The sequence below is a fragment of the Zeus faber genome (genome assembly GCF_960531495.2).
Source record: "Zeus faber genome assembly, chromosome: 20".
NCBI classification, from domain to species: Eukaryota; Metazoa; Chordata; class Actinopteri; order Zeiformes; family Zeidae; genus Zeus; species Zeus faber.
Window position 1 is genome coordinate 7,800,260 of NC_137207.1, and position 24,612 is coordinate 7,824,871.

General features: G+C 44.9%; 1 protein-coding gene across 1 annotated transcript in view; it reads left to right on the forward strand.

Moving 5' to 3' along the window:
- Positions 1-347: 347 nt before the first annotated feature.
- Positions 348-24,612, forward strand: part of dnah3 (dynein axonemal heavy chain 3) — a gene marked incomplete at both ends in the record, with an annotated part of 35,975 nt that continues 11,710 nt past the window's right edge. Inside the window, 37 exons of the mRNA XM_080020745.1 lie at positions 348-391; positions 1,732-1,861; positions 3,282-3,656; positions 3,760-3,952; positions 4,713-4,908; positions 8,349-8,544; positions 9,060-9,239; positions 9,403-9,533; positions 9,639-9,744; positions 9,946-10,124; positions 10,982-11,166; positions 12,121-12,244; positions 12,621-12,774; positions 12,879-13,023; positions 13,616-13,827; positions 14,023-14,114; positions 15,653-15,767; positions 16,363-16,479; positions 16,581-16,760; positions 17,201-17,337; positions 17,425-17,626; positions 18,048-18,140; positions 18,261-18,371; positions 18,465-18,579; positions 18,685-18,883; positions 20,093-20,201; positions 20,283-20,396; positions 20,546-20,722; positions 20,912-21,003; positions 21,106-21,325; positions 21,657-21,791; positions 21,885-21,996; positions 22,170-22,411; positions 22,540-22,640; positions 23,000-23,105; positions 24,012-24,141; positions 24,311-24,547. Coding sequence (XP_079876871.1) covers positions 348-391; positions 1,732-1,861; positions 3,282-3,656; positions 3,760-3,952; positions 4,713-4,908; positions 8,349-8,544; positions 9,060-9,239; positions 9,403-9,533; positions 9,639-9,744; positions 9,946-10,124; positions 10,982-11,166; positions 12,121-12,244; positions 12,621-12,774; positions 12,879-13,023; positions 13,616-13,827; positions 14,023-14,114; positions 15,653-15,767; positions 16,363-16,479; positions 16,581-16,760; positions 17,201-17,337; positions 17,425-17,626; positions 18,048-18,140; positions 18,261-18,371; positions 18,465-18,579; positions 18,685-18,883; positions 20,093-20,201; positions 20,283-20,396; positions 20,546-20,722; positions 20,912-21,003; positions 21,106-21,325; positions 21,657-21,791; positions 21,885-21,996; positions 22,170-22,411; positions 22,540-22,640; positions 23,000-23,105; positions 24,012-24,141; positions 24,311-24,547 — 5,686 coding nt within the window. The remainder of the gene's footprint in view (positions 392-1,731; positions 1,862-3,281; positions 3,657-3,759; positions 3,953-4,712; positions 4,909-8,348; positions 8,545-9,059; positions 9,240-9,402; positions 9,534-9,638; positions 9,745-9,945; positions 10,125-10,981; positions 11,167-12,120; positions 12,245-12,620; positions 12,775-12,878; positions 13,024-13,615; positions 13,828-14,022; positions 14,115-15,652; positions 15,768-16,362; positions 16,480-16,580; positions 16,761-17,200; positions 17,338-17,424; positions 17,627-18,047; positions 18,141-18,260; positions 18,372-18,464; positions 18,580-18,684; positions 18,884-20,092; positions 20,202-20,282; positions 20,397-20,545; positions 20,723-20,911; positions 21,004-21,105; positions 21,326-21,656; positions 21,792-21,884; positions 21,997-22,169; positions 22,412-22,539; positions 22,641-22,999; positions 23,106-24,011; positions 24,142-24,310; positions 24,548-24,612) is intronic.

A 24,612-nucleotide genomic window follows, 5' to 3' on the forward strand; every position in this document is an offset into this window, starting at 1 on the left:
TTGGGTTGATTCCACATCCACAGATACGGAATATTCCATGTTTCTAAATGAAACATGCTAAACACCACAATCACACGTGAACTTTTTTTTCGTTTGTTTTCGTAGTAGCAGTAGAGAATGGAAGCCGTGGTTTTCTGTTTTCACATTTAAAACGGACGTTTCGTTTATTTATCACAAATTGTTTATTATATGTCACCGATATGTAAACCCAGCGCAAGCCGGGGGGCATCGTCGTAACTCTGTTTAGTATGTGGCGATCCCTCGTGGCCACAGAGATATTTAGCATCTATTGGCGTCGTGTTGCTCCGGCAACGAGGAAGCCGTGGCCAAGGGAGGGAAATACCCGGATGGACAACATTGGGCACCGCAGCCACAGCGGGGAGCACGTGATGTGAATGTATGGAGTTTCAGGCCGAGATTAGAGGACAAACTTTTTTCCGTGGAGCTTTATCTCTCGACATACAGCGACGGCCTGAAGGTACAGCAGACGTTTTAACATGGTGGTTTTTTTTTTCCCCCCTCAAAATGTGACCGGGAGTGTGTGGGGCAAATTTTTTCTCCACACTGAAAATATCGGCGTTTAATAACTCGCATAACTCGGAGAATGGCTGATCGGTGTAGTTGGGTGAGTTGTAATACCGGCGCAAACCATGATTCTACAGTATAAAAAAAAAAAAAAAGGCCTTGCCATCGTTTGGCCAACTGTCAAAGTGTCAAATGTCTTCTCTCTCCATTGCTTCACAGCTTCAACATCCAAGTGACTTCAACATAAATAATCAGTCGGTAATAATGACAAGCATGTCAACGGAGACGTGTTACTCAAGTCACACGCAATGATTTTCAAATAACACTTGAACCAAAACAAAGTCTCCCTTGTCTGGGAACCTTTCCCAGGATTCCACATCCTAGACTCAACGGGGATCAGTCCCTGTGTGTTTATCATCTGAATTCCACTAGGACATCTTTTACCGACTCTTCTTCCTGGCAGTGCTGTCACTGTGCTGTTGGGTCTTTTCCTTGGATAAACAGTGGTTTGTTCAGCCTGCTAATTCCTACCTAGCTCACTAACTGATTCCTATAACGTAATACATAGTTAGTTTCATAGTAAATACATAGTTAGTGAATAGAATAATATAAATAAAATAAAAATAAAATAAAACTCAAAAGGTAATACAGAGTGGAAGGGAATGAGAGTTATGTATATGGGATAGGCTGTTTGTATATACAGATATGTGCAGTAAAGTGCACGTGAATATAGTGTGTATGGAGGTATACAACAGTACGACACAGTAATACAGTAACACCGAACAGAACAGTAATCCAGCGCAGTATGCAGTAACCCAGAATAGTGATACAGTAACTTGCAGTACAGTATGCTACATACAGTACAGTAAGGCAGTGGGGCCTATGTGAGCGTCTCAGTGCTTTTTGTTAGGACCCCTGGTGAGTTCAGCATTGACAGTCCTTATGGCTTGCTGGAAGAAACTCCGTCTCAGTCTCTCTGTCTCGCTGTGTGACGGCGGAGGCGCTTGCCCGAATGTCTATAAGCGTGTAAGATGTCCCATCGACTACACCGAGCTGCCTTCCTGCTCTCTATCTGTCTCTCTACTCATTACAGAAATGCATGTTAACGTATTCGGGGAGTTCTCTGCATAGCCCCGCCCCCCGGTAGCTGCGGTACCCGGGGGACATGGGTGATGTCTTTGTGATGTCACAACTCTCCCCATATAGAGTTGAGCGTTCGGAAGAGCAGGGTCCCAAATGCAGCAGCAGTGAGATGAGATACTGCCAGGGGTGGGCGGGAATGCAACGGAACATGATGCAAGCCGCTGTAAAACCCCAAGAGAAAGAAGAAGAAGAGGTAGAAGAAGGGGGTCATTCAAACCACATGAAACTCGGGAGGAAGAGAGCATAAGCTGCAAAGCAACGCTGGGCTAAATTGCACCTCTCGAGTCACACGTAGCATACAAGCTATGGAGGTTGGTGATTCTCTGAAGACAATTAATTCACTATCCTCGCCTGCGGTGTCAAAACAACACACAGGTTGCAACATCTCACAAATTACGTCAAAAGACAATGCCAAAAGCAAACCAGGAGGCAAAGAAAAGACGCAGCCAGCCATGTGGTGCTATTGAAGTTCAGCCTGGCTGCAGTCAGCGAGTGGCGATCAAACAACTATTTTGCTGGAGTGACTCCCGACTCCTCTGAGTCATGTAAAAAAAACGTTCGCTACGAATTTATCGTTCACAAGTCTTGGATCAGTAGCTGGCCTCAGTTTCGAGCCATGGACCCACTGACCCCCATAAACATGAGGGTTTGGTGGAGCTGCTGTCCTAGCTCCGAGATTGTCTACTACACTGGCCTCCAGCTCCTAGGCTGTCTCCTAGCTGCTACACTGTCTCCTACCTCCCCCACTGTTTCCCAACCTTTTTACAAATAAATGATCCCAGTGAAATCCCACAGCACACCAACTCAAAACATCCCAAACATGTATAACTGTCGTCATTATTATGGCCTACTAATCACTATCAGTGTGAAACTTGAGATTGTTTTGATGAACATAGAACTGAATAAGTATAGCTTTGCAATTTGGATCTTGCAACATAACAAGTTTATTTCCATTATTTAGTGCCACAGTAGTGTGCCAGCAGTGGTTGAGTGAAAAACACTTTCTAAATCCTACACTGTCCTAGCTCCTAGAAAGTGTCCGAGCACTTGAGACGCACACAAACAGCTACACGAGACCAGCACACTTTTACAATTTCACCAGGAATTCTCGCGTTGTTATTATGTAGCTACAGTGCCATATTTAGTCATTAATAAAAAGGCAAATGTGAGCCTAACCATTTTAACTGTATTTTCTTTCCATATTTTACCAAATTGTATTGTTTTTAAAATGCTTTTTATTATTGCCATTGGCTTTTTAAATAGTACAGCCAATGCATACCTTTTTCACAAAAACTGCCATTTGTTTTACAATGTAATGTACATAATCTTGATCTCAATTATGTGTGTCTAAACTGCAGAATAAACATGATGCTGTCCCTAACCTGGCTTCGGTCCGAGAAAATCGTCTCCCTCCTGAACCTCAGCCCACCAACGAAACATCAAATCTATATGAAGTATGAAGTATCCAGTAGTCACACTGTAATACAGACCAAAATATTTTACCACCTTCTACATACTTTGCATGTTCAAGATTTCACATCAATAGCATGGTATCATCCCTTTCCTCCCATGTCTGTCAACATTGTAGCACTTTAATTGTGTTTAATCGTCAGAGTTTCCTGCGGCGCACACTTTACGCCCCCATTATCCAGAACTCCTCCTGGACAGTGGCAGGTCCGTACAAGGAGCAGCGCTACCATCGCACCCTCAGTGAGTCCATTGCAAACAACTACAGCCCCTATGCGAGGGACCTGAAGATCCACAATCTTCAGCGCCACATTAGAACCACCGATGAATTCCTGGGGGAAACGTCCGAAAGGGTGTCAGAATTCCGTCCCTCAGTCTCCTCCAGTTCAAGGCCCAGTGCAAGAGACCCTCGGACCCTTGGCCTCCGACCTCTGACCCCTAGTCAGCAGCTGGACATGATGCGCAGCCAAGAGGAGAGGATGATGGCCGCTGAGAAGGAACCGAGCAAGAATGACCTTGAAGCAAGTGTTCCTGAGCAAAACACTGATGCAGTCATTCACGCGTTGTGTCCGATTTGTCAACTGTCCATGGAATTTTAAAGAGGTGTTTACTTTATTCCCACAGAGGTATCTGCACTACATCAACAATGGTGTTCCCACTTATATGCTGGCCCCCCAGCCCCCCCAACAGATGAGGAACATCATGAGTTTGGTGCCACCTGTCACCGAGGACGATAGTGTCAACTTACAGAACCTCAGGAACAACATGCTGGAGGAGGTCAAAAGTGACTACATCTTCAGTCTCAAGAAGAGTATAGGTACAGAACATCAGCACTAACAGTGTGAACTATCAATAAATGGATTGTATTGGCTCCTTGTAATTTATAAATGCCAAATTGATATGGAATATGTATGTATGTACTGTGTGTGTGTGTGTGTGTGTGTGTGTGTGTGTGTGTGTGTGTGTGTGTGTGTGTGTGTGTGTGTGTGTGTGTGTGTGTGTGTGTATTTATATATATATATGTGCTGTCTATGCTACCTAATGAGCTCAGTATGGGCAGGTGGTGGCTACTGAAAATAGTATACAACAACATGCAACCGTGCGTATCAATAATATGCAATGATAGTACTAGTAAATATACTGGTATAGTAAATATATGTATCGCTGTATTGTAAATTATATCCATCTATAGTCTGGTGAGATAGTAGTGATATCAATAATAATGTCATTATAATAACACAAACAAACAATACTATTAATAACAAGGATAATAGTATGAATGGTCATAATTATAATAATAGTGGTAATAATAATGGTAGTACCACCAAAATACCAAAATACTAACACAACTAGTACTACTACTACTAATAATAATAACAACAATAATATATAATGATACCTGCGCCTTTGTGCCTCATGTAATGTTAAATCCTTTGTGCTAATTATGGGGATTTAATATCACATCCTGTGAATTGTATGTCCTCAGCATTGAGCAAATCCACTCATATTTATGAAGTTTAAAAAAAAAATGAAATGAAAATAACATTTTGTGGCCCTGAAAATGTGATCCCCATCAGTCGATTACATCCTGAGGGATCAGACAGAACGCCGGCGTCTCTGCATCCCCAGTATCCTCAGGCCCTTCCCCAGGAGGGTGATCCGTGCACCGGTGCCCTGGACCGCCAGCTACAGGGAGGCCCGCGGAATGCACAGCCAGCACCTGTTCACCACCAACTACATGATGTTCCTTCTCCAGGACTTGTGGATAAGCAGGTAACTCTGATGTCAGGCTTCTCCAAGGGTCTCAAATATTAAATTGGGAATTCATATATTACATTAACAAGAATAACATTTTTTGATGGAACTGTTGATGTATTAATTTGAAGAGGAAACATAAGAAGCGTAGTTTCGAGCAGGAAACAGAAGAAGCGGATTTCCTAAAATATGGCAATATGGCGAGCCGCAGGGTAAAGCTTACCCTGCAAAAGCTATTTGTTAACTGTTTTTAGTGAAATAAATACACCTGAAAAGAGTATGGCTATGGCTGACAAAGCATTGGAAATATTGTAAAAGCAATTGATAAAGGGCATAGGGCATTTTCCCAGTACTTATTTTACTACTCCTTTCAGCTTCTCATCGCTGAGGTTTGTGAGGATGGATGACCTCCTCTCTTCCAGTCTCCCCCTCCTGCCCTCAGAGTTCGAAGATCTAATCCAGAAAAAGTGCCAAGCCACAAGGGATGAATTGGTCCACCGGTGAGTCATGCCCTCTGCCACACAAGGGTCAGTGTCTCAGCGATAGACTCTGTAGTGGACTGTTTCCACCGTATTCAATTTGTCAGACTCTCATCACTCTGCGGTTCGAGAGATTTGTTTATTCAACTTCATGGGAGGGTTCAGTTGCAGCTTGTTTTCTGTCTGTACAGTAGAGAGTAGAGTATAGATAGATAGATAGATAGATAGATAGATAGATAGATAGATAGATAGATAGATAGATAGATAGATAGATAGATAGATAGATAGATAGATAGATAGATAGATAGATAATTAATAGATGGATAGATAGATGGATAGATAGATAGATAATTGATTCATGCCTGGAGGGAAATCATGGTGTTACAGCAGCTCACATCTAAACAGTAGCCAATAATAGTAGAGCAATAGAATAAGAATAGAAAGAAAATGGCAATATGCAATAAACCAAAAAAAAATGGTTGAATAAACATCAAAACTAAAAACAGTAAACCATTTTTTATTCGCAATGACACAAATAGGAAATGTCACAAAAAAGGAATACCTACCAGCATTCTCAAGACAGGCCCAAGACCTCTCCAGAACTGTGACTCCAACTTGGCCCTCAAGTGAGTAGACGGCATCTAGTCGGTGAGCTTGGGATGCCGCGATTCACTGCTGAACCCTCTGGAGGGTTCCCAGAAGATGCCATCACTCACTTGACCATCCCGCAGAGTCTAGGCAGCATGTCTCACTTATGCAATTCAGGGATATTAACATCAAGTCCTACATAACAGATCTATATAATAAAATCGAGAAACAAAAACAAGTCGAGAAACCAGAAATCTTGAAAGTAGAAAAAATGTAATCTGAAATCAAATCTAGAGATGTAGGAACATTGTGTGATAATTGACTGCATGTCTGAAATGCAAGACATGCCTGTCCTGTTTTGTGGAAATCCTGCCCCTCTTTGTTGACAATATTTTCACCGGCCACACTTGTCTGGATACCATTGTTCCGTTGTTCAGTCTCCCCCTGGATACTGCGCTGACACCTGGCAACAAGGGATGTGCCGATCCGATGCTCAGGTTCAATATCAGACCGATACTGGCCAATATCACTGGATTGGATATCAAAAAAAAAAAGTATAATCCAATCCGATCAATTAGCCTTAACTATCACATCAATGCTTAACTCAACTTTGAGCGACATGCCGTAAAGAGAGATGTGTCACAACCTGCGCCACGGCCGGCGCGCACACCTGCACGGAACACGGGAAAGCAGCGGAGATCTAAACGCTGTGCCTCCGTGTCAACCCGGTCAAGTCCGACATCGCTGCGGACCCACACCCCGCACCCGCTGCATATACACCACAATAATAAAAGACAATACCCGTAACCAAAATAAATGCTGATCATAAAGAAAGGTGAAAAGAGAAGTCCCTCACTCCGTAGAGACCGCTCATGCCCCCATCCACAGAGAGAGAGAGAGAGAGAGAGAGTGGGGGAGGGGGATGGAGAAAGAGAGAGAGGCAGTTCAAAGTGCCTTATATAAAATAGATAAAAAGGAAACCGCATAGAAAAATAAAGAAATTGAAAAAATGTAAAGGACATGATAATAATAAAAAAGTCAGTGTTTTAAGTGATGTTTGCATTCAGAAGTATACATCCAATAAATTGCACTATTTGCTTATATGAATTATTATGCCTAAAATAAACATATTTTTGATATTTGTGACAAAGACACAGCCTTTCAATGGAAATTCTACATTGAACTTGTTTAACTGATCGACAGACCAATGCTCACTATGTCTTTGTGGCCCGCAAATGCATTGTGTGTTTAGAACAGCAGTGGCAAATTGAGATTCAGATCGCAGAAGAGCAGAAGCTGAATGAGAAGATAGGTACTCTGACTCTCCTTAACTGAGTCATGTTGTGGGCTACGTATTTCTTCCTTGAGGGGAGTAGAGTATTTGTTTCACAGTTTGAGCATGATGTGTTTTAGATGGCTAGGTGAAAAAAAGTGCATCCAGACAAATGTGTTATTAACAGCTTAGTTATTCAAGCGAGGGAAAAGATGGGTATCAGATTAGTATCGGTATCAGCAGATACTCAAGGTTGCGGTATCGGACATGAAAAAGGGGTATTGAACCATACCTACTGACAACTTCATGTTCCTGCTGCCGCTTTGTTTAAACACAGAGTAGAACAAAGTAAATATAAAAGGACAGATCGTTCAGGCAGAGCCAACATTATACCAAATGTCTTACGAAATGTAAATGTGTGCAGCATATTCAAAGCCTTAATGTTTCGCTATTTTAAAGTTGTCTGAAGCTTCGGGGTCGACCATCCAAAGCAGTGGGGAGTGCGGGAGAGAGGTGAAGAAGAGAGTAGAGGCAGGGTGGAGTGGGTGGAGAAGAGTGTCCGGAGTGATCTGTGACAGAAGGGTCCCAGCAAGAGTGAAGGGGAAGGTCTACAGGACGGTAGTGGGACCAGCTATGTCGTACGGTTTAGAGGCGGTGGCTCTGACAAGAAGGCAGGTGGCTGAACTGGAGGTGGCAGAGTTGAGGATGTTGAGATTTTCATTGGGAGTGACAAAGACGGACAGGATTAAGAATGAGCACATTAGAGGGACAGCTCAGGTTGGACAGTTTGGTGGAAAAGTGAGAGAGGCGAGATTGAGATGGTTTGGACACGTGTGTAGGAGAGATGAGAGTTACATTGGGAGAAGGATGCTGAGGATGGAGCTGCCAGGCAAGAGGAATAGAGGAAGGCTAAAGAGAAGGTTTATGGATGTGGTGAGGGAGGACATGCAGGTGGTTGGCGTAAGGAAGGAAGATGCGCAGAACAGAGGGTATTGGAGGGAGATGATCCACTGTGGCGACCCCTAACGGGAGCAGCAGAAAGGAAAAGAAGAAAGTTGTCTGAGGCTTCGTTTTGACCTTCTGACCCCTTGGTTAAAAGCCCTTTCCTGCTATTTCAGGTGGCTGCCCTCCTGTACCTCCTTGTTCATCACCTTCAAGGACCTGTGGCTGCCCATGGTGCCTAAGAGTGACCAGGTGGAGCCTGTCAGAGCTCGCGAGTTCTTCTCCTGCACGGCCGCTCTCATGTCCCTGCAGCTCCGCAGTCTAGTGATAGACTCTTTACAGGACCTGCTGTGCTTCTTCAGCATGCACCAGGTTTGCTACAGCCTCCCTTCTTTTTTTTTAAATTTTTACAGTATATTAAGATTCCCTTGCGTGCCATTACAAAGTAAGAGGTACGTGTTCCATTTATAAACGCCATTAAATGAAGGAAACAGTCGAACCGTCTACTGCCTCATGACTCATTGCAAAAGTCTCTTTAGTGTAGACATTGCTATTCTGGCACCAGAGTGAACCAGAAAACATACTTCACCACCAGAAGTGATTCTGTCAAAATAAATTACATTTGGCGTGAAACATCAACGTAAAGAATACTGGTCCTTACCGGGCCTTGGCATTTTAAGAAGGTCTTCAGAGTCAAACAGCAGAAGCATCCCAAATACATTCTGTCAAACTCATGGGCTCATTCTACAGTTCGTAATTCTGTGCTGTGGTTAAGTAAGCTGGTGTGTATCCTGCGTATCCCGTGGTCATCCATATGATTTCCCTTTTTGGGGTGTCAGCGAATTGAAAACAACCGCCGCCGGTCCTTTTTACCTCTTCTCCTTCAGGACGGCAATGACTTTGGCGAGGTGTTCGATGAGCTCCAGTACAAGCAGCCCGGGGTGCTGCTGGTCAAGCTGGAGGTGGCGGAGAGGGAGGTCATCTTCAACCCCAGCCTCCAGGAATGCTGGCAAATCATTCACAGGGCCTTCTCCGAAATCATTAGGAGCGCGGAGAACCTCCCGCGGGTAGGGACAAGTCATCTGTTCACCTCCCCTCAGACCCACACTGCTGTGCACCTCAGGGGCTGACGGCCCTATTCCTCCGTCGCCTCACTTTATATGCCGGTGTCCCTGCGGTTTGCTTTGCTTCGTCGAACGTGGATATTATCAGTGCTCTGTCTTCATTCAGGTGGAGTGTAACCTGTACCCGGGGATAACCAACCTGGAGCTGTGCACTGTCCGCGCTGAAGAGTCGCTCGTCACGGAGATTATAAGCAAGGCTCACCAACTCTTTCTCAAGAACACCGTGGGGCCTACAAAGTACTATTCTGCGTCAGCTGATGTGTTTAAAAATAAATCACGTGTTTGTTTTTCTTTTGTTTTTATTTGCTCTCACTGGATCATTCTTTTTTTTTTCTTGTTCAGGTATCTGAACGTGTATAAAGAATACAGCGACCTGTTGGACAATAGGGCAAACCAGGACATCACGGCGTTCCTCACGGAAGTACCCCCTCTGGAGGGTTTTACAGAGGTACGGTCTACAGATCTGCCTCCTCCAGACACACGACACCATCCTGTTGCCGTCTTGGTTCTTTGTCCTTGATGATTATTGAAGGTTGACATTGCAGGTGGAGAATTTGAATGCCACCTGCAGATTAACTCTGTCTCGGAATGTAATGGCATTAAAAAAAAAAAGCCAAATAACACTTTGATATTTTTTTCCATCCTTCAGAAAATCGAGGAGCTTAATAGCCTGCGGGCGGAGATCGCCTCTCTGTTCCTCACAGTGCCTCTGTCCATGTTCTGTCTGTACGCTGGTGAGCTGAATCAAGACCTGTGTGAGGGCACTGACAGACTGAAGGACAGGATTATCACCTTCCAGATGGACATGAGTAGACAAAACAATAAGAGGTAAGGAGCCGAGTATTTCCTTTAATCTATAGCTACAGTATGCATGACGCATCCTTCAAATCACAACTGTAGATTCGAACATCACTTCCATATACCAACCTTGATGCAGTCGATTTTGTGCTATGATCTGCCTTTCCTGTTACTGCACTTACCGTTAATGTTTGGCGTACACTGGGGCGAATTCACAGAGAATGGATCACCAGCGCTAATAGCGCCATGAATTGCGCATCGATTCCATTCACTATCCGCGGCATCGATTTCACAAAACATATTGCCCAAAATGATATGACAGCGCAAACCACACCCATAAAATTTTGCCGCTGAGTGCAATGTGCGATTATTTTGCCTCTGATCACAATTATCCGGGGGGTCTCCATGGAGAGTCCAGACGCATGCGCCACTGCTCTACCCTTGCCTGTTTATGAATTATCAGATTTAAATAAACATAAAACTTAGTCACTTTGTTTTAAAGTGTTTAATGAAGCCGATTGCACAGCACTGCCTTTTTTAAATTTATTTTTGGTCTCTGCACAAGTACCACCAGCTCTCTGCCGACGGTAATATTTTCCTTCTTAACTGCTTGTGGCTATAAGCACCGTTTGTGAATTGGACATTTTTTGCAACGAGGCTCATTTGCATAGAAAAGGACCAATTCTGCACCAAATGTATGAATAATACCTAATTTAAATAGGCGCAAATAGCGCCGGTGCACCGAGACGCTATTTGAGCGGCAGCGCTGTTTGCAGCGCATTTCACCGTTTGAATTTGACGCTCGCTTTCTCGCTTATTTGCACAGGCTTTGCGGCCGCAAAAGGCGCACGATCCCCGTGTGAATTCACCCCATTGTCTTCTTCCAGCATCTGTAGGCGATATGAAGAGATCGTGGAGACCATCACAGGGTCTCCAGGCTCCACCGAGGAGCTGGTGACTCTTAGCCAGTACCTGAGAAACTCCATGGATGTGACCGTCCTTAAGCTCAGAGACGAGATCGTGGAAGGGGTCAAGCGGCTGAGCTTCCTGCTAGACTACGCCACTTTGCCCGGTATGATAAATCACCTCACGGCTTCAATATGCTACGGGATGCGCCAACAAAGGCTTTTTTCAGTCTACACTACAAGACTTGGGTTTTCACTCAGTTGTGCAGCTGGACACCTGCAGTATCACGTCTCAATTCTTGTGGCTTGTTGATTGCAAAATAACCCCATACATTAAACCAAAATTGGCATCACAGAGAACGACCCCGATGCTGCTTTGCTCAAAAGCCTTACTTGTTTGGTCGCTGCCATACAAGCACGAAACATGTTGGAATTGCTGGCCATATTTATAAGTGCGCTTTGCTTTGTTGTCATGTGTTTGTTTTTGTTTTTTCGATGGTTGTTCATGGAATCATTTTGTCCACGCCAAAATTTAACGAACTTCGACTAACTCTGCATGCGGCTGGTGGAGGTTACCGCTGGTGTAACCAGAAGCTTGCTCTTCTTCTTCATCTTCCTCTTCTTCTTTCTGCTGCTCACGTTCAGGGGTCACCACATGGCTGGTCTCACTACCGTCCTGTAGACCTTCCCCTTCACTCTTGCTGGAACCCTTCTGTCACAGATCACTCCGGACACTCTTCTCCACCCACCCCACCCTGCCTGTACTCTCTTCTTCACCTCTCTCCCGCACTCTCCGCTGCTTTGGATGGGCGACCCCAAGTACTTGAACTCATCCGTCTTCTCCACCTCCAGAAGCAGAACCAGAAGCTTGCTCTACCTTTGTGAAATTTCCCTTTCCAAAACAGCTTTGAGTCATTTGTAACACAATAATAGTGTTAAATATATGAATATATGAATATATGAACATGTTAAAATCAGGCATTTGTGCCTTGTTTGACAATGTGTCAGGTATCGCCAGGTTGCCACTCTTCTAGTTTATTGTGTTTATTTTACAGCATTAGTAGAAAACAGTATTTGATTTGTCTACGCGGTTAATTGGCTTTATGTTGCTTCTCCCCAAGCCGAGGACCTGAGGCTGAACTCCAATGTTTTCCAGTGGCCTGAATCCATCGCCAAGGTGTTTGACCACAGCAAGCCCCGTCTGGCCAACAGAACCAAACAGGCTGAGGACGAGGTGCTGATAAGGTAACTGAATTATCACCACGCCAAAAGGGAAGAACAGAAGCAAAACTCTGGAGACTCGAGTGGGTTTCAGAGTAGCGCTCCAAGTCGGCTGACAACAAAATGCTGTCGACGTTGTGTTCATGTTCAAGGATCTGTACATAACATCCCTAGAAAGAAAGAGAGAGAGAATATCAAAGATTTGTACCATGCCAAATATTCTACCTCATTACAAGTTAAATATTGATAAATAGAGTATATTTAAATACACCCATGATAAGTACCTCCAGTAATAACATTATTCAAAATCAAGGACATAACCTTTATATTAAACATTTGAAACAAAAATGAGTTGTTTTAAATGTTAATGGGTAAAATAAAATTCCATCCCATGCACCAGGATATCAAAGTTTGAGCAGATTCTGCAAGTGGTGAACACGGAGATAGAGACCTTTTACGAAAAGGACGTGATGATTCAGACGGAGATTAAGAACAACGTGGAGAAGCTGGCGGAGCTCAACGCCACCCTGGACACCGCTTTCATCGAAATGGAGGTCGGGAAGCTGCGTCTGGTTCGAAACGCGCGCTTTGCAGTTGTTTTTTTTTCCCCCAAGAGGGCCGTTTGGGGACCGTCCGCATCTCTTGTGATTTCACGCAGGATATCAACAAAGAGCAGACGCTGCTGGAGAAGGAGAACACCCAGTTCCCCTTGCTGCAGACACTGGTGGCCAACAAACAGCCCTACGAGCAGCTGTGGACCACCGCCCACAGTTTCATGGAGAAGTCAGACGTGTGGATGAACGGTCAGTGTCGAGCCTCGCTTTCCTCACTTCATGTGAACTAAATTGAGAGTATTGTAGCTACTGGAGAACACATTGGGGAGATGATGAATTCATGTTGATGTGTCAACGCAGCAAATGTCTTGGGGGCAGTTTATCTCCGGTTTGCACTCAGGGTACATCCTTGGTGGTCTACCATTTTGCATTCCATTTTCAGAAAAGGGGTTAGGGTAGCTCTGGACATGGGGTCCATTGAATGGGCACGCATGTACACTCAAACAAAGTTTATTTGGGATCCAAAGGGCAGAGTTTGACAAACTGCATCAGCGAGAGAGTCAAAGCTCGTCTGCGAGGATAGGAAAATGCCACCAAATTGAGTCACTACCTCTGTGTCCCAGTCCCAAAGAAAGCCAGGGCTGCATTCCACCAAGTACTGCAGCTGTTCTGATGGCAAAGGGTGGCCCTACGCCGTATGAGGTCCATGATATCAATATATTGTGAGGATTTTCCACCATGTGGTCCGTTCTCTGTTTACCCACACACACACACACACACACACACACACACTCTGTTTCAGCAGTAAAAAGTGTCTTCTCCCCGCCGGTTTGACTCACAGGCCCTTTCTTACAATTGGACGCTGAGAAAATCTCTGAGGAGCTGAGCGTCATGTGGAAGACCATGTACAAGCTGACCAAGACCTTCTCCAACCTCCCGGGGCCCCGGCTCGTAGCTAAGAGCTTCCAGACTAAAATGAACATGTTCAGGGAGCACATGCCCATCCTGAGCACCATCTGCAACCCGGGGATAAAGGACCGTCATTGGGATATGGTCAGCGGGACACAGTGTTTTTGTTTTTTTTGTTTGTTATTAATCCATTCGTTTTGCGTTTGTTGCTTTCCCGAGCATCCAAATTTAGTCTATAATGACGATCAAATTTACAATTCTAAGTGCTAATCATATCTGTATTTATTAAAAGCCAAAATGACACTGAGGTGAACAACTTGATTGATTGTCTGTCAACAGATTAGCAGCGTCGTGGGCTTTGAGGTCAAACCTGATTTGGGAACCTCTCTGTTGAGCATGGTGAACATGGGACTTTCAAAGTTCTCTGGAAGGTAAGACTATATGCTTTAGGTGTGAAATGATTAATTGCATGATTAATTACTCAATTGAGAAAAAAACAAGTGAAATTTTATTTTAGAAATCAAATGTTCATTCATTTAGTTGTTTAGTTTCAGCCATGTGAATGCTTGCTTCTTTCAATATTGAGAAGAAAAAGTGATGTTTTGGACTGCTTGGTAAACATTAACACATTTCAAGGTGTTTCTTTGTGTTCAGATAACTTTGGATGAGGATTTTCACACCCTGTCACATTAATTCGCAATAACTTCATGGTGGAAATGAATTGGAGATTAATTGGATTTACAGATGAATCCGATAATGGCATCTCTTTAAATGGGTAGGCGGTATGGATGCAATGGTACAAGCTACGTTTTTGAACCCTTCGATACGCCCCCTACGGTTCAATACGCACACGTGAACCGCAGTATTAAGATATCACGGTAGAAGTCCACTGGCCGCATTGGCGAAGTGTACTGGCACAGCACGGTGAGTGCTGCTTCCCATTGAATCCATTGTCAGTCGTGCGGGGTCTGCATGAGGTCGAGAGATCTATTTCAACTGCGTGTGGCTACGCAGCTTTTTCAATAGGAACACAAGATAGAACTATATAAAAATGTTTTTGTAAAGAGTGCAATCAAACAAGGTGTCCAGTGGAAATAATCCCCTGGGATGGCCGTGTCCCTCTTTATTACAAACTTCTCTTGAGACACTCTCGCACTTCCACTTGCACGAGTGTTGGGTCGTTCACGAATGATCAGATTATTCTGAACGGCTCTTTTGTATGACTGAAGGGAAATGAGCCTCGCTGGGCCGGCAAGCATGTTTCTCCCTCTATGTAAGAGATGGCCTATGCTCCTGCCCTGGCTGAAAAGGAGCGCACCCACTGTCACGTCAGGTTCACAAAGCGAAGGCACGCACGCACTGGTCTGACTGTGAGGTTTTATTTTACTATTATTATTTATGTGTGGAAAAAAAACTTTTTATACCTGTTCTACTCTCCAAAAAACTAACAAACTATAGTACATGTTTTATTTTATTTTTTTATTATGCAGCATTTTTGGAATATTATATATAGAAATAAATAATTAGGAACGAAAATTTTGATTTGAATTACCCACTATCCTGGACACCCCTCCAATCAGATGAACTTATGCAAATGATAACAACCCATCAATGAACTTGAATCCCCGTCTCCTCCCTCCCCCCACAGTCATACGCACAGAGTGTTACACTAGTTATTTGTGGCAGACTACTATAAAAAAAAACACCTTTTGAGTTAAAAATGTATTTTTAATTCTTTCTCAAATATTAAGATACCAAAACATTACCGTTACCATGGCCCCCAAAACGGTGGTACATACCGAACCGTGAGCCCACTGTACCGTTGCATCCCTGTTATGCAGAGCGTTTGAGTTTGCAGGGTTTCATTCCAGCTCACGTCCAGGCACTAAATGTAATAATCTGTGTCTTTTAGCGCATGTGAGAGAATTGCTGTGATTCAAGTGATCATAATTTTATTTGCCTGTCCCAGGTTGGAAGAGATTGGAGCTGCAGCCGGTAAGGAGCATTCCCTGGAAAAGGCCATGGAGAAGATGAAATGCGAATGGGCCGATCTCCGCTTCACCTTCACTCCCTACAGGGATACAGTATGTCCACACACAGACACACACATCTGACGTCGAACAAACGGCAGAAATCGATCTTCACGTACAGTGCTTTCATCGTAGAGACTCTGAGCCAAGGAGCACCAACAAACCCAGCGTGGCCTCCGATGTTCTTGCGTCTTAAATCTTCAATAATTCATCGGTGAATAAGACGTTGACGCCCCGTGCTACAGCTGAAATAGTTGAGCTGTGTCAACTACATTTTTTATGACTCGATTCACATTGAATCAAAATACATAGACACAAACAAGACGAACACTATTTGTAATCAATAATCTAAAATGTGAAAAAACAAGACGCACAATAATAATGTTAATAGTAACTTTTTTTTGTGGAGCAAATGTCATACACGTCAAGAAAAACATGAACAAAGCAAAATGCATTTCATAAGAAATGCATACTCATTTTCAGTTTGGGTCATCAATTTAGAGACATTGAAGGATCAGGAGCATTCCTTGGCAAATGGTTTTCAATCATTCAAATGATTGGTCTTGAGTCTTTGAATCTTTGAGGACTTTGAGACAGTTCTCAAAATAATCCTCGCTGTGGTGCATAAAGGGCTGTTTTCCTGTCGCAGGGCACCAGTGTTGTTTCGGCGGTGGACGACATCCAGATGCTTCTGGATGACCACATCATTAAGACCCAGACCATGCGAGGGTCCCCTTTCATCAAGCCCGTCGAGGCTGAATGCAAGGTCGGGACGCAGTGGCCTTCGTAGCATGTTGAATCAAAATGGCCACAAGAGCCCTCTTCTGTGTCTTCTGTCACCACATCCTGTTTTTCTCTTTGCCCCAGGATTGGGAGGACAAGCTGGTGTCTATGCAGGACATCCTGGACGCCATGTTGAAGTGCCAGTCCACCTGGCTGTACCTGGAGCCCATCTTCAGCTCCGAGGACATTATCGCCCAGATGCCCGAGGAGGGACGCAAGTTTGCCATCGTGGACAGATACTGGAAGGACATCATCGCAGAAGCTGTGAGAAGACCACAACTCAGTTACTGCTAGGGCCGGGTATCAGGTTAAAAACACGCTGATACCGGTATACGGCATAAAATTCCTATATTGGTTTCAAAACAATACTGTTGTTGATATTGTTTTTTTAGACCATCTATAAGGTTATGTACTACTTTAAAATACCATATCTGGCTGGTATAAAAAAAACTCTTTCAACTAAAGGAAAATTGCACGACACACATTTTTGACTCAAAAGACTACTTCAGTATGGACATTTGGTGTTGAATGCCACATAATATTTAAATATTATTATATTGTTGAAATTTAGGAGGTACCATAACGGTATTGACTTTGGATACCCAGCCCTAATCTGTCAGCACCTCTGCTCTCCATGTACATGTACGTAAGCAATGCGTGTTTTGTATTGAATGAAGAAGAACTGAGTGAATGCTTTCCCTCAGGTCAAGGACACACATGTGCTGGTGGCAACAGGCCAGGACAACATGCTGGGGCGACTGGAAGAGTCCAATGTGTTCCTGGAGGACATCCAGAAAGGCCTCAACACGTACCTGGAGATGAAGAGGCTCTATTTCCCAAGGTAATACGATGAAGTACTCGTACACATTTACCTTGGCCACCCCCCACCTCCCGAATAAACACTCCACCGTTCTCATTGTTTTCCCAGATTTTTCTTCCTGTCCAACGACGAGCTTCTGGAGATCCTGTCAGAGACCAAGGACCCCATGCGTGTCCAGCCCCATCTGAAGAAGTGCTTTGAGGGCATCGCCAAGCTGGAGTTCACACCGGACATGGAGATCGTTGGCATAGTCAGCTCCGAAAAGGAGACCATCCCCCTCTCCATCAAAATCCACCCAGCCAAAGCCAAGGTAAAGACAGAGGAGAAATCAAGACATTTAAAGTACAGCAATTAGACTGTGCTTCATGTCACATTTTTAGTGTAAATGCATTACATACATTAAATTTGGATAGTTTACTGAGGTGTAATAAATGAACAAACATATTTATAGAGGACACTTAATATTTTTTACAACTTTAGAATGCATAACTGAAACATACCTAACAGTAAAGTGAGGTTATTTGTTTTTTTTAGCCACTTTAAAGATTTTTACTTTATTACATTCTTACTAAATTGCCAACTTACATGTGCACTAAATAATTATTGAATTTTCAACAACTTATTAATGGAAAATACATTTTTTGATACCTTTGATTGAAGCTTATCAAGAAATTATAGTAGGTAATATTACAGGATAGTTCTTATTTACGGTGTTCCCGTGCAACTTTCAGGGTATGGTGGAGAAATGGCTGCTTCAGGTGGAGAAGGTGATGCTCATGAGCGTGCGAGATGTAGTCCATCAGGGGCTGATTCAGTACAATGAGGTATGGTAACCGTTACTTTCCTTATTATTTAATCTGGGCTCGACGCCGGGTCATTTAACTGCTGTCCACAATTGGGGGCCCTCCCCCACTTTTACGTTTGAATCTGTCGCCTCTCCCCAGGTGCAGAGGAAGAAGTGGGTGCTGCAGTGGCCCGGCCAAGTTGTCATCTGTGCGTCATCCATCTTTTGGACGACCGAGGTGTCGGAAGCCATCCAGAGCAACTCCCTACCAGTCAGTGTTGACGTTTAGCGGTACCGGCACCAGGGATCGCAAATGCTCTGGCGCCCTAAACAATAAAGTACATTTGTTTTGTTCATTTTGCAGGCCTACGTTGATCAGTGTAATGCTCAGATTGCCGACATTGTGGAGTTGGTGCGCGGCAAGTTGCCAGGAGGTGCCAGAATGACCCTTGGCGCGCTCACGGTGATAGACGTACACGGTAATGTCCCAAAGCGAAAACATTGTGTGTGCGTCACCTACCTCTGTGCTCTTCCAGCCCAAATTTCAGGCTCATGTTGCAGCCCCTCCCCTGTTTCATCTGTAGCGCGAGATGTAGTGACCAAACTGGCAGAGGATCGCATCTCGTCGCTGAATGACTTTGCGTGGATCTCTCAGCTGCGCTATTTCTGGGAGGACGGAGAGGTGATGCTGCGCATGATCACCACCTACCTCAAGTACGGCTACGAATACCTGGGAAACTCCCCTCGACTCGTCATCACACCGCTCACCGACCGCTGCTACAGGTCAGTTCTAGTCACACCCATTTCCTCTGCCAAGAACACCTCTATGCAGAACCCAACTCGGGCCGTCACGATCATCACATTTTTGTCAACGATTAATTGTCATACAAATAGCTATGATTGTGGCAGCTTTGCCTGCCACATGCCACCTGAGTGGTGTTTTCAGGGCCCTCCGACACAGAGAGACAGACAATGGGGTTGAGACACACCAGTTTATTGTAGAGAGGGGGTTAGATGGAACAAGCCCCGGAGCAGATGGACAACAATGTCATGACAAGGGTTCCTCTTGTGTGTGTGTGGGGATGGGGGTTTTACCTGTTGCACGTTAGACAAATCAATGAGCAACAGGCAAACAGCAACACCGATCCTGGGCCACAATTACCTACACCCAGGACAGGTGTGGCTGCTTAAATCACACCATCCCCACACCACATACCCCCGGCACCAAACTGAGGGAGAATCCCTGGCCGAAGCCCACAACTACCCCAGCAGAGAGAAAAAATAAGATGTCCAGATGCCTGGACTCTGAAACATGGTTCCCATACTTCAAAACAACAAAAAAGTTGGCAGGGGCCGCTTGAAGGGGCAGCCTGGCTCCTGGGCTGCTGGATGGTCCAGGTGTTGGCTGCTTGGCAGAGCAGCTAGCTGCAAGTGGTTACCCATGGTAGTTGCTGCAGCTGCTTCTCCCCCGGTCCTCCGTCGGACCCCCTGGGTGCTGCTGCTGCCAGTTGGCTGAGGGTTGGTGTAGAGTCCCTGTTCAGCCGATTGAGGGAGCAATTTATTGACATTAAATAACATGTACAAACTATGCATTCTATCCTGCTATGCTACTATTCTATCCTGCTATGCTACTATTCTATTCCATTTAAATGTAAATGAAAACACGATTGTAGAATGTAATTTGATTTGCAATTTTACAAAATAATTGCAATTATGTAATAATTGACACAGCTCCAGACCAAACATGAAAATTCTTAGTCCCCTAGTATGGGAACTTCACAAAACTTTATGTGCGCATTTAGTCACATGTAGGAAGGCCTGGGATCCATGTTTCTACTTTGGATATGATAACAATGTTATCATATCATGTATCATGTTATGGGCCGAAGCAGATAAAATGTGTTTACAAAGTACCAGTATCAAACATGCTTCGAAAAATATCTTTGGGCTGAGTATGGCTGTATTGTGCCATCACTTGGCGCACCACACCAGGACGCTGATGGGAGCACTGAAGCTAAACCTGGGCGGAGCCCCCGAGGGCCCCGCAGGAACCGGCAAGACGGAGACCACGAAGGACCTGGCCAAAGCGCTGGCCAAACAGGTAGCGCTGCGTGAAGACATACTGAGAAACAAGCATGCCTACACTTTGTCAGCACGTTCACGGCCATGTTTTTGTTCCTAGTGTGTTGTGTTCAACTGCTCGGATGGCCTGGACTACAAAGCCATGAGTAAATTTTTCAAAGGCTTGGCGCAGTCTGGAGCTTGGGCTTGCTTTGATGAGTTCAATCGAATTGAGGTGACTCCCACTGCTCAAATTTCTAGTATCTGTCTCAGTCCACCTGCAATAAGCAGAACCCTATTGCACTGAAGTATATTTTAAACAGGCGTGAGTACCAAGTGAATTGGTAACTAATTGGTGAGCATGCCCATGTGTGTGTATGCCAGGTGGAGGTGCTCTCTGTCGTAGCGCAGCAGGTGTTGTGCATCCAGCAGGCCATTGCCAGGGACCTGAAAAAGTTCATGTTTGAGGGGACAGAGCTGTCCCTCAACCCCACCTGCTCTGTGTTCATCACCATGAACCCCGGCTACGCTGGCAGAGCTGAGCTCCCAGACAACCTCAAGGTACGATAGTAGTACTATCATAGTACTTTAGCTCAATCTGACATGATAGAATACAATAGGTACAGTATTTTTTACTCTGTATAAGTGTCTCTTGATGAGATTGATGACCATGTCAGAATGATATTTTATAATATGAAAAGAGGATAATATCTTGTCAATGGAAGTATAGCTGTTGATCCTGTCCTGTAGGCGCTGTTCCGTACTGTGGCCATGATGGTGCCAGACTATGGTCTCATCGGAGAGATTTCACTCTACTCCATGGGCTTCATCGAGTCCCGCAGGTACCAAACTGTGAACCGCTGAATGTTGGTCTCCTAAATTACACTGGCTCGGTTTATCACGCACCAAAACAAGCTCCCTCTCTTTCCCCTGTTATCCGACAGCCTGGCCCAAAAGATTGTGGCCACATACCGCTTGTGCTCGGAGCAGCTGTCCTCCCAGCACCACTATGACTACGGCATGCGGGCCGTCAAGTCAGTCCTGACGGCAGCGGGGAACCTGAAGCTCAAATACCCCGAGGAGATTGAGAGCGTGCTGCTGCTTCGGGCCCTGATGGATGTCAACATGGCAAAGTTTCTGGCGCAGGATGTGCCACTCTTTCAGGTCACACATTAGGGGTCGCTCACTGTGCCTTTCTTGATGCCTTGTATTAAGAGGTGGCCATTTCCAGGTCTAGAAAGTAAACATCCTGTCATGTTTTTGCTCCACCATAGCGCTGAAGCAGCTAATTTCACTCACAAACCGTGCCCCGGTGTTCCTGATGTTTGACTCTAATTAGTGGGAAGGACTTGTATTTCCTGAACCTAGAAGTTCCATCTCTGAGTTTATTAGATATGTTCGCAATCATAACCAGAATAAGGAAATACTCAGAGTCAGTGTATTGGAAGGCCTTTTAGCTGTTATTCATATTCAGTTCAGCTGTTTCTGTCCACAGGGTATCATCTCTGACCTTTTCCCTGGTGTCGTTCTACCCACACCGGACTATGAGCTTCTCCTCAAGGCACTCAATGAAAACATTGTCAAACTCAAGCTCAAACCTGTCCCATGGTTCATTGGCAAAATCATACAGGTACCGAAAGAATACTCATTTATTCTTATTCTCATCTTCTCTTATCTCTCGCTGTTGAGAGTTATTTGCATTAACGTGTTATTTTATTTGCAGGTGTATGAGATGATGCTGGTCCGTCATGGCTTCATGATAGTAGGAGACCCCCTCGGCGGAAAGACTTCAGCATATAAGGTTCTCGCTGGTGCCTTAGGAGACCTCTATCATGGTACACCTTGCAGAATTACAGCTATTGACTGCACATCTATATATCCATACTTAATCAACCTGTAAAAGTGTATTATAGTTATTGTCGTAGTTTGGCTTTTCCTGTCTTTCTGCTGTTTTTGTTCTGATACAAAATGCATATGTGTTCCTCACCGACTGATTTTGTATATCCAGCTGACCTGATGGAGGAGTTTGCAGTGGACTACTGCATCATCAATCCCAAGGCCATCACCATGGGCCAGCTCTATGGCTGCTTTGACCCGGTCAGCCACGAGTGGTCTGATGGGGTGCTGGCCACCTCCTTCAGAGACCAGGCCGTCTCCACCTCAGACAATCGCCAGTGGATCCTCTTTGACGGGCCTGTCGACGCTGTCTGGATCGAGAACATGAACACTGTGCTGGATGACAACAAGAAGGTAAGCCTGTTATCAACTGACTTTGTTCCTGCCTGATTTCACCACCTAATCTTAAAGACTTTATCGTATCTTTTGAAGAGTACAGAGTCAGCTTGTTTACCAGCGTTTCTCCTTCTGTTCACTGTAAGCTGTGTCTGATGAGTGGCGAGATCATCCAGATGAGCGCTAAGATGAGTCTCATCTTTGAACCTGCCGACTTGGAGCAGGCTTCTCCGGCTACTGTCAGCAGGTAGGAAGCCTGGACGGGGGCAGAACCTCCCAAGGAGACTTAAAACTACACAATCAATTTACTACTTGCTTTCATGATTAAATATCAGAAGTGTGTGTGTGTGTGTGTGTGTGTGTGAGTGTGTGTATATATATATATATATACACAAACACAAATATATTTATATATATATATATATATATATATATATATATATATACACACACACACACACACACACACACACACACACACACACACACACACACACACACACACACACACACACACACACACACACACCAAATATATATTCATAATCGTAATCTAACATTCTGGTATAATGGTTGCTGAGGCTGAATGTTGCCTTCCATATGTAGGTGTGGTATGATCTACATGGAGCCTCATCAGCTGGGCTGGGCTCCTCTCAGAGACTCCTACATGGACACGCTGCCGAAGACTCTGGCCACTGAACACAGGGAGATGGTGAGGCCATGCATGCACGCACAGACAGACAGACAGACAGACAGGCAGGCAGGCAGCCTGGCAGGCAGGCAGGCAGGCACGCACACACACACACACACAGCTTGGTTCACCCTGTGTTTGAGCCAGCCCTTATCCTGAGCTGCTTTCACACATGCACTCCGGACAATGTCTGGACAATGTCCGGACCTGATTATTGTCCTTTCACACATGTAGCAAAAAACGGCGACTGTCTGTGTCAGATAAGTTTACACCACCTGGAAATAATCCGGCTGGTTTAGACGAGGGGCAGAGCCTGGGTAGAGCGTGCAGGAGTCAGGATGTGACGCAATGACGGTGCAGAGTTTTACAGCACACCCAAGATGGAGGACAAGGCACACAGCGGAGTGCAGATCACGGGCGCCCCGATGAAGCGTCTCCTCCTCCCAGTGATTAGCGCTCTGCTGTGCTGCTCCATTTCACCAGAGCGGCAAACTGCCTAGAACCGGAGCTGGGGGTCCATGTGCCTTTTTTTTTTTGAGCACCTGCCCTTTTCAAAGTTTCTGTATTTGACTGTAAAAAGGGAAAGTGAGATCTGGAGTAGTTTCTCAACAACGCTGAGCGGAGAGGGCAGGAGCCTCTGCCCCCCCCCCTCTTTCTCTCACTCCGCTCCAGTTTCAGAACACGGTAAACTGTACTTACATCGTAACTTAGCAGCGCTCAAATGATTCTGACATTTTTGTTCACACATATAGCTTATCCGCGATAATTTCAGGTTACAGTGCATTTGTGAAAGGCACTATAGGGACCCCACTTTTTCCTGTGGTCTGTGCAGATGTTTTACTGACTGTACCGTATTGTTCAAATGCTTCATGATTGTGCTAAATGCGCTAACTCTTGTTATCTGCATGTGGGTTCTTTGTCCTGCAGATAGTGGACCTGTTTGATTGGCTGGTCCAGCCCTGTCTGGACTTTTTGGACAGGAACTGTCGCTTCCTGGTTGCCACGTCCCCCATCCACCTGGCCTACAGCCTGATGAGGCTCTACACCTGCCTGATGGGTAGCTTTGACCAAACATTTGATATGGTTTGAAAATGTTTACGTAGTGTGATGTGATTTATTTGTACAATTGGCAAACATTTTTCCTGATGATTGCTGAAGCCCACAGTCTGATATGAATATTATGGTCTTTTGTGAGCAAAAGTGTCAGCGTTGCTGTCTTATTCCAGATGAAATCGCATCACCAGAAGCCAGTGGAACAGAGAGCATGTCCAGCCAGCAGATTACCATGTGGCTGCAGGGCCTGTTCCTATTTGCCGCGGTGTGGACTCTGGGCGGGACCATCAACGGGGACAGTCGAAAGAAGTTTGACGCCTTCTACCGCAACCTGATTGCGGGCTTGGACGACAGCCATCCACGACCCAAGAGTGTGAAACTGACCAAGAACAACATCTTCCCAGAGAGAGGTCATCTGTTCTTAAAATAGACACTTCAGTTGTCGTGGAAACAAAACAAAAATTGCTTTTTTTTA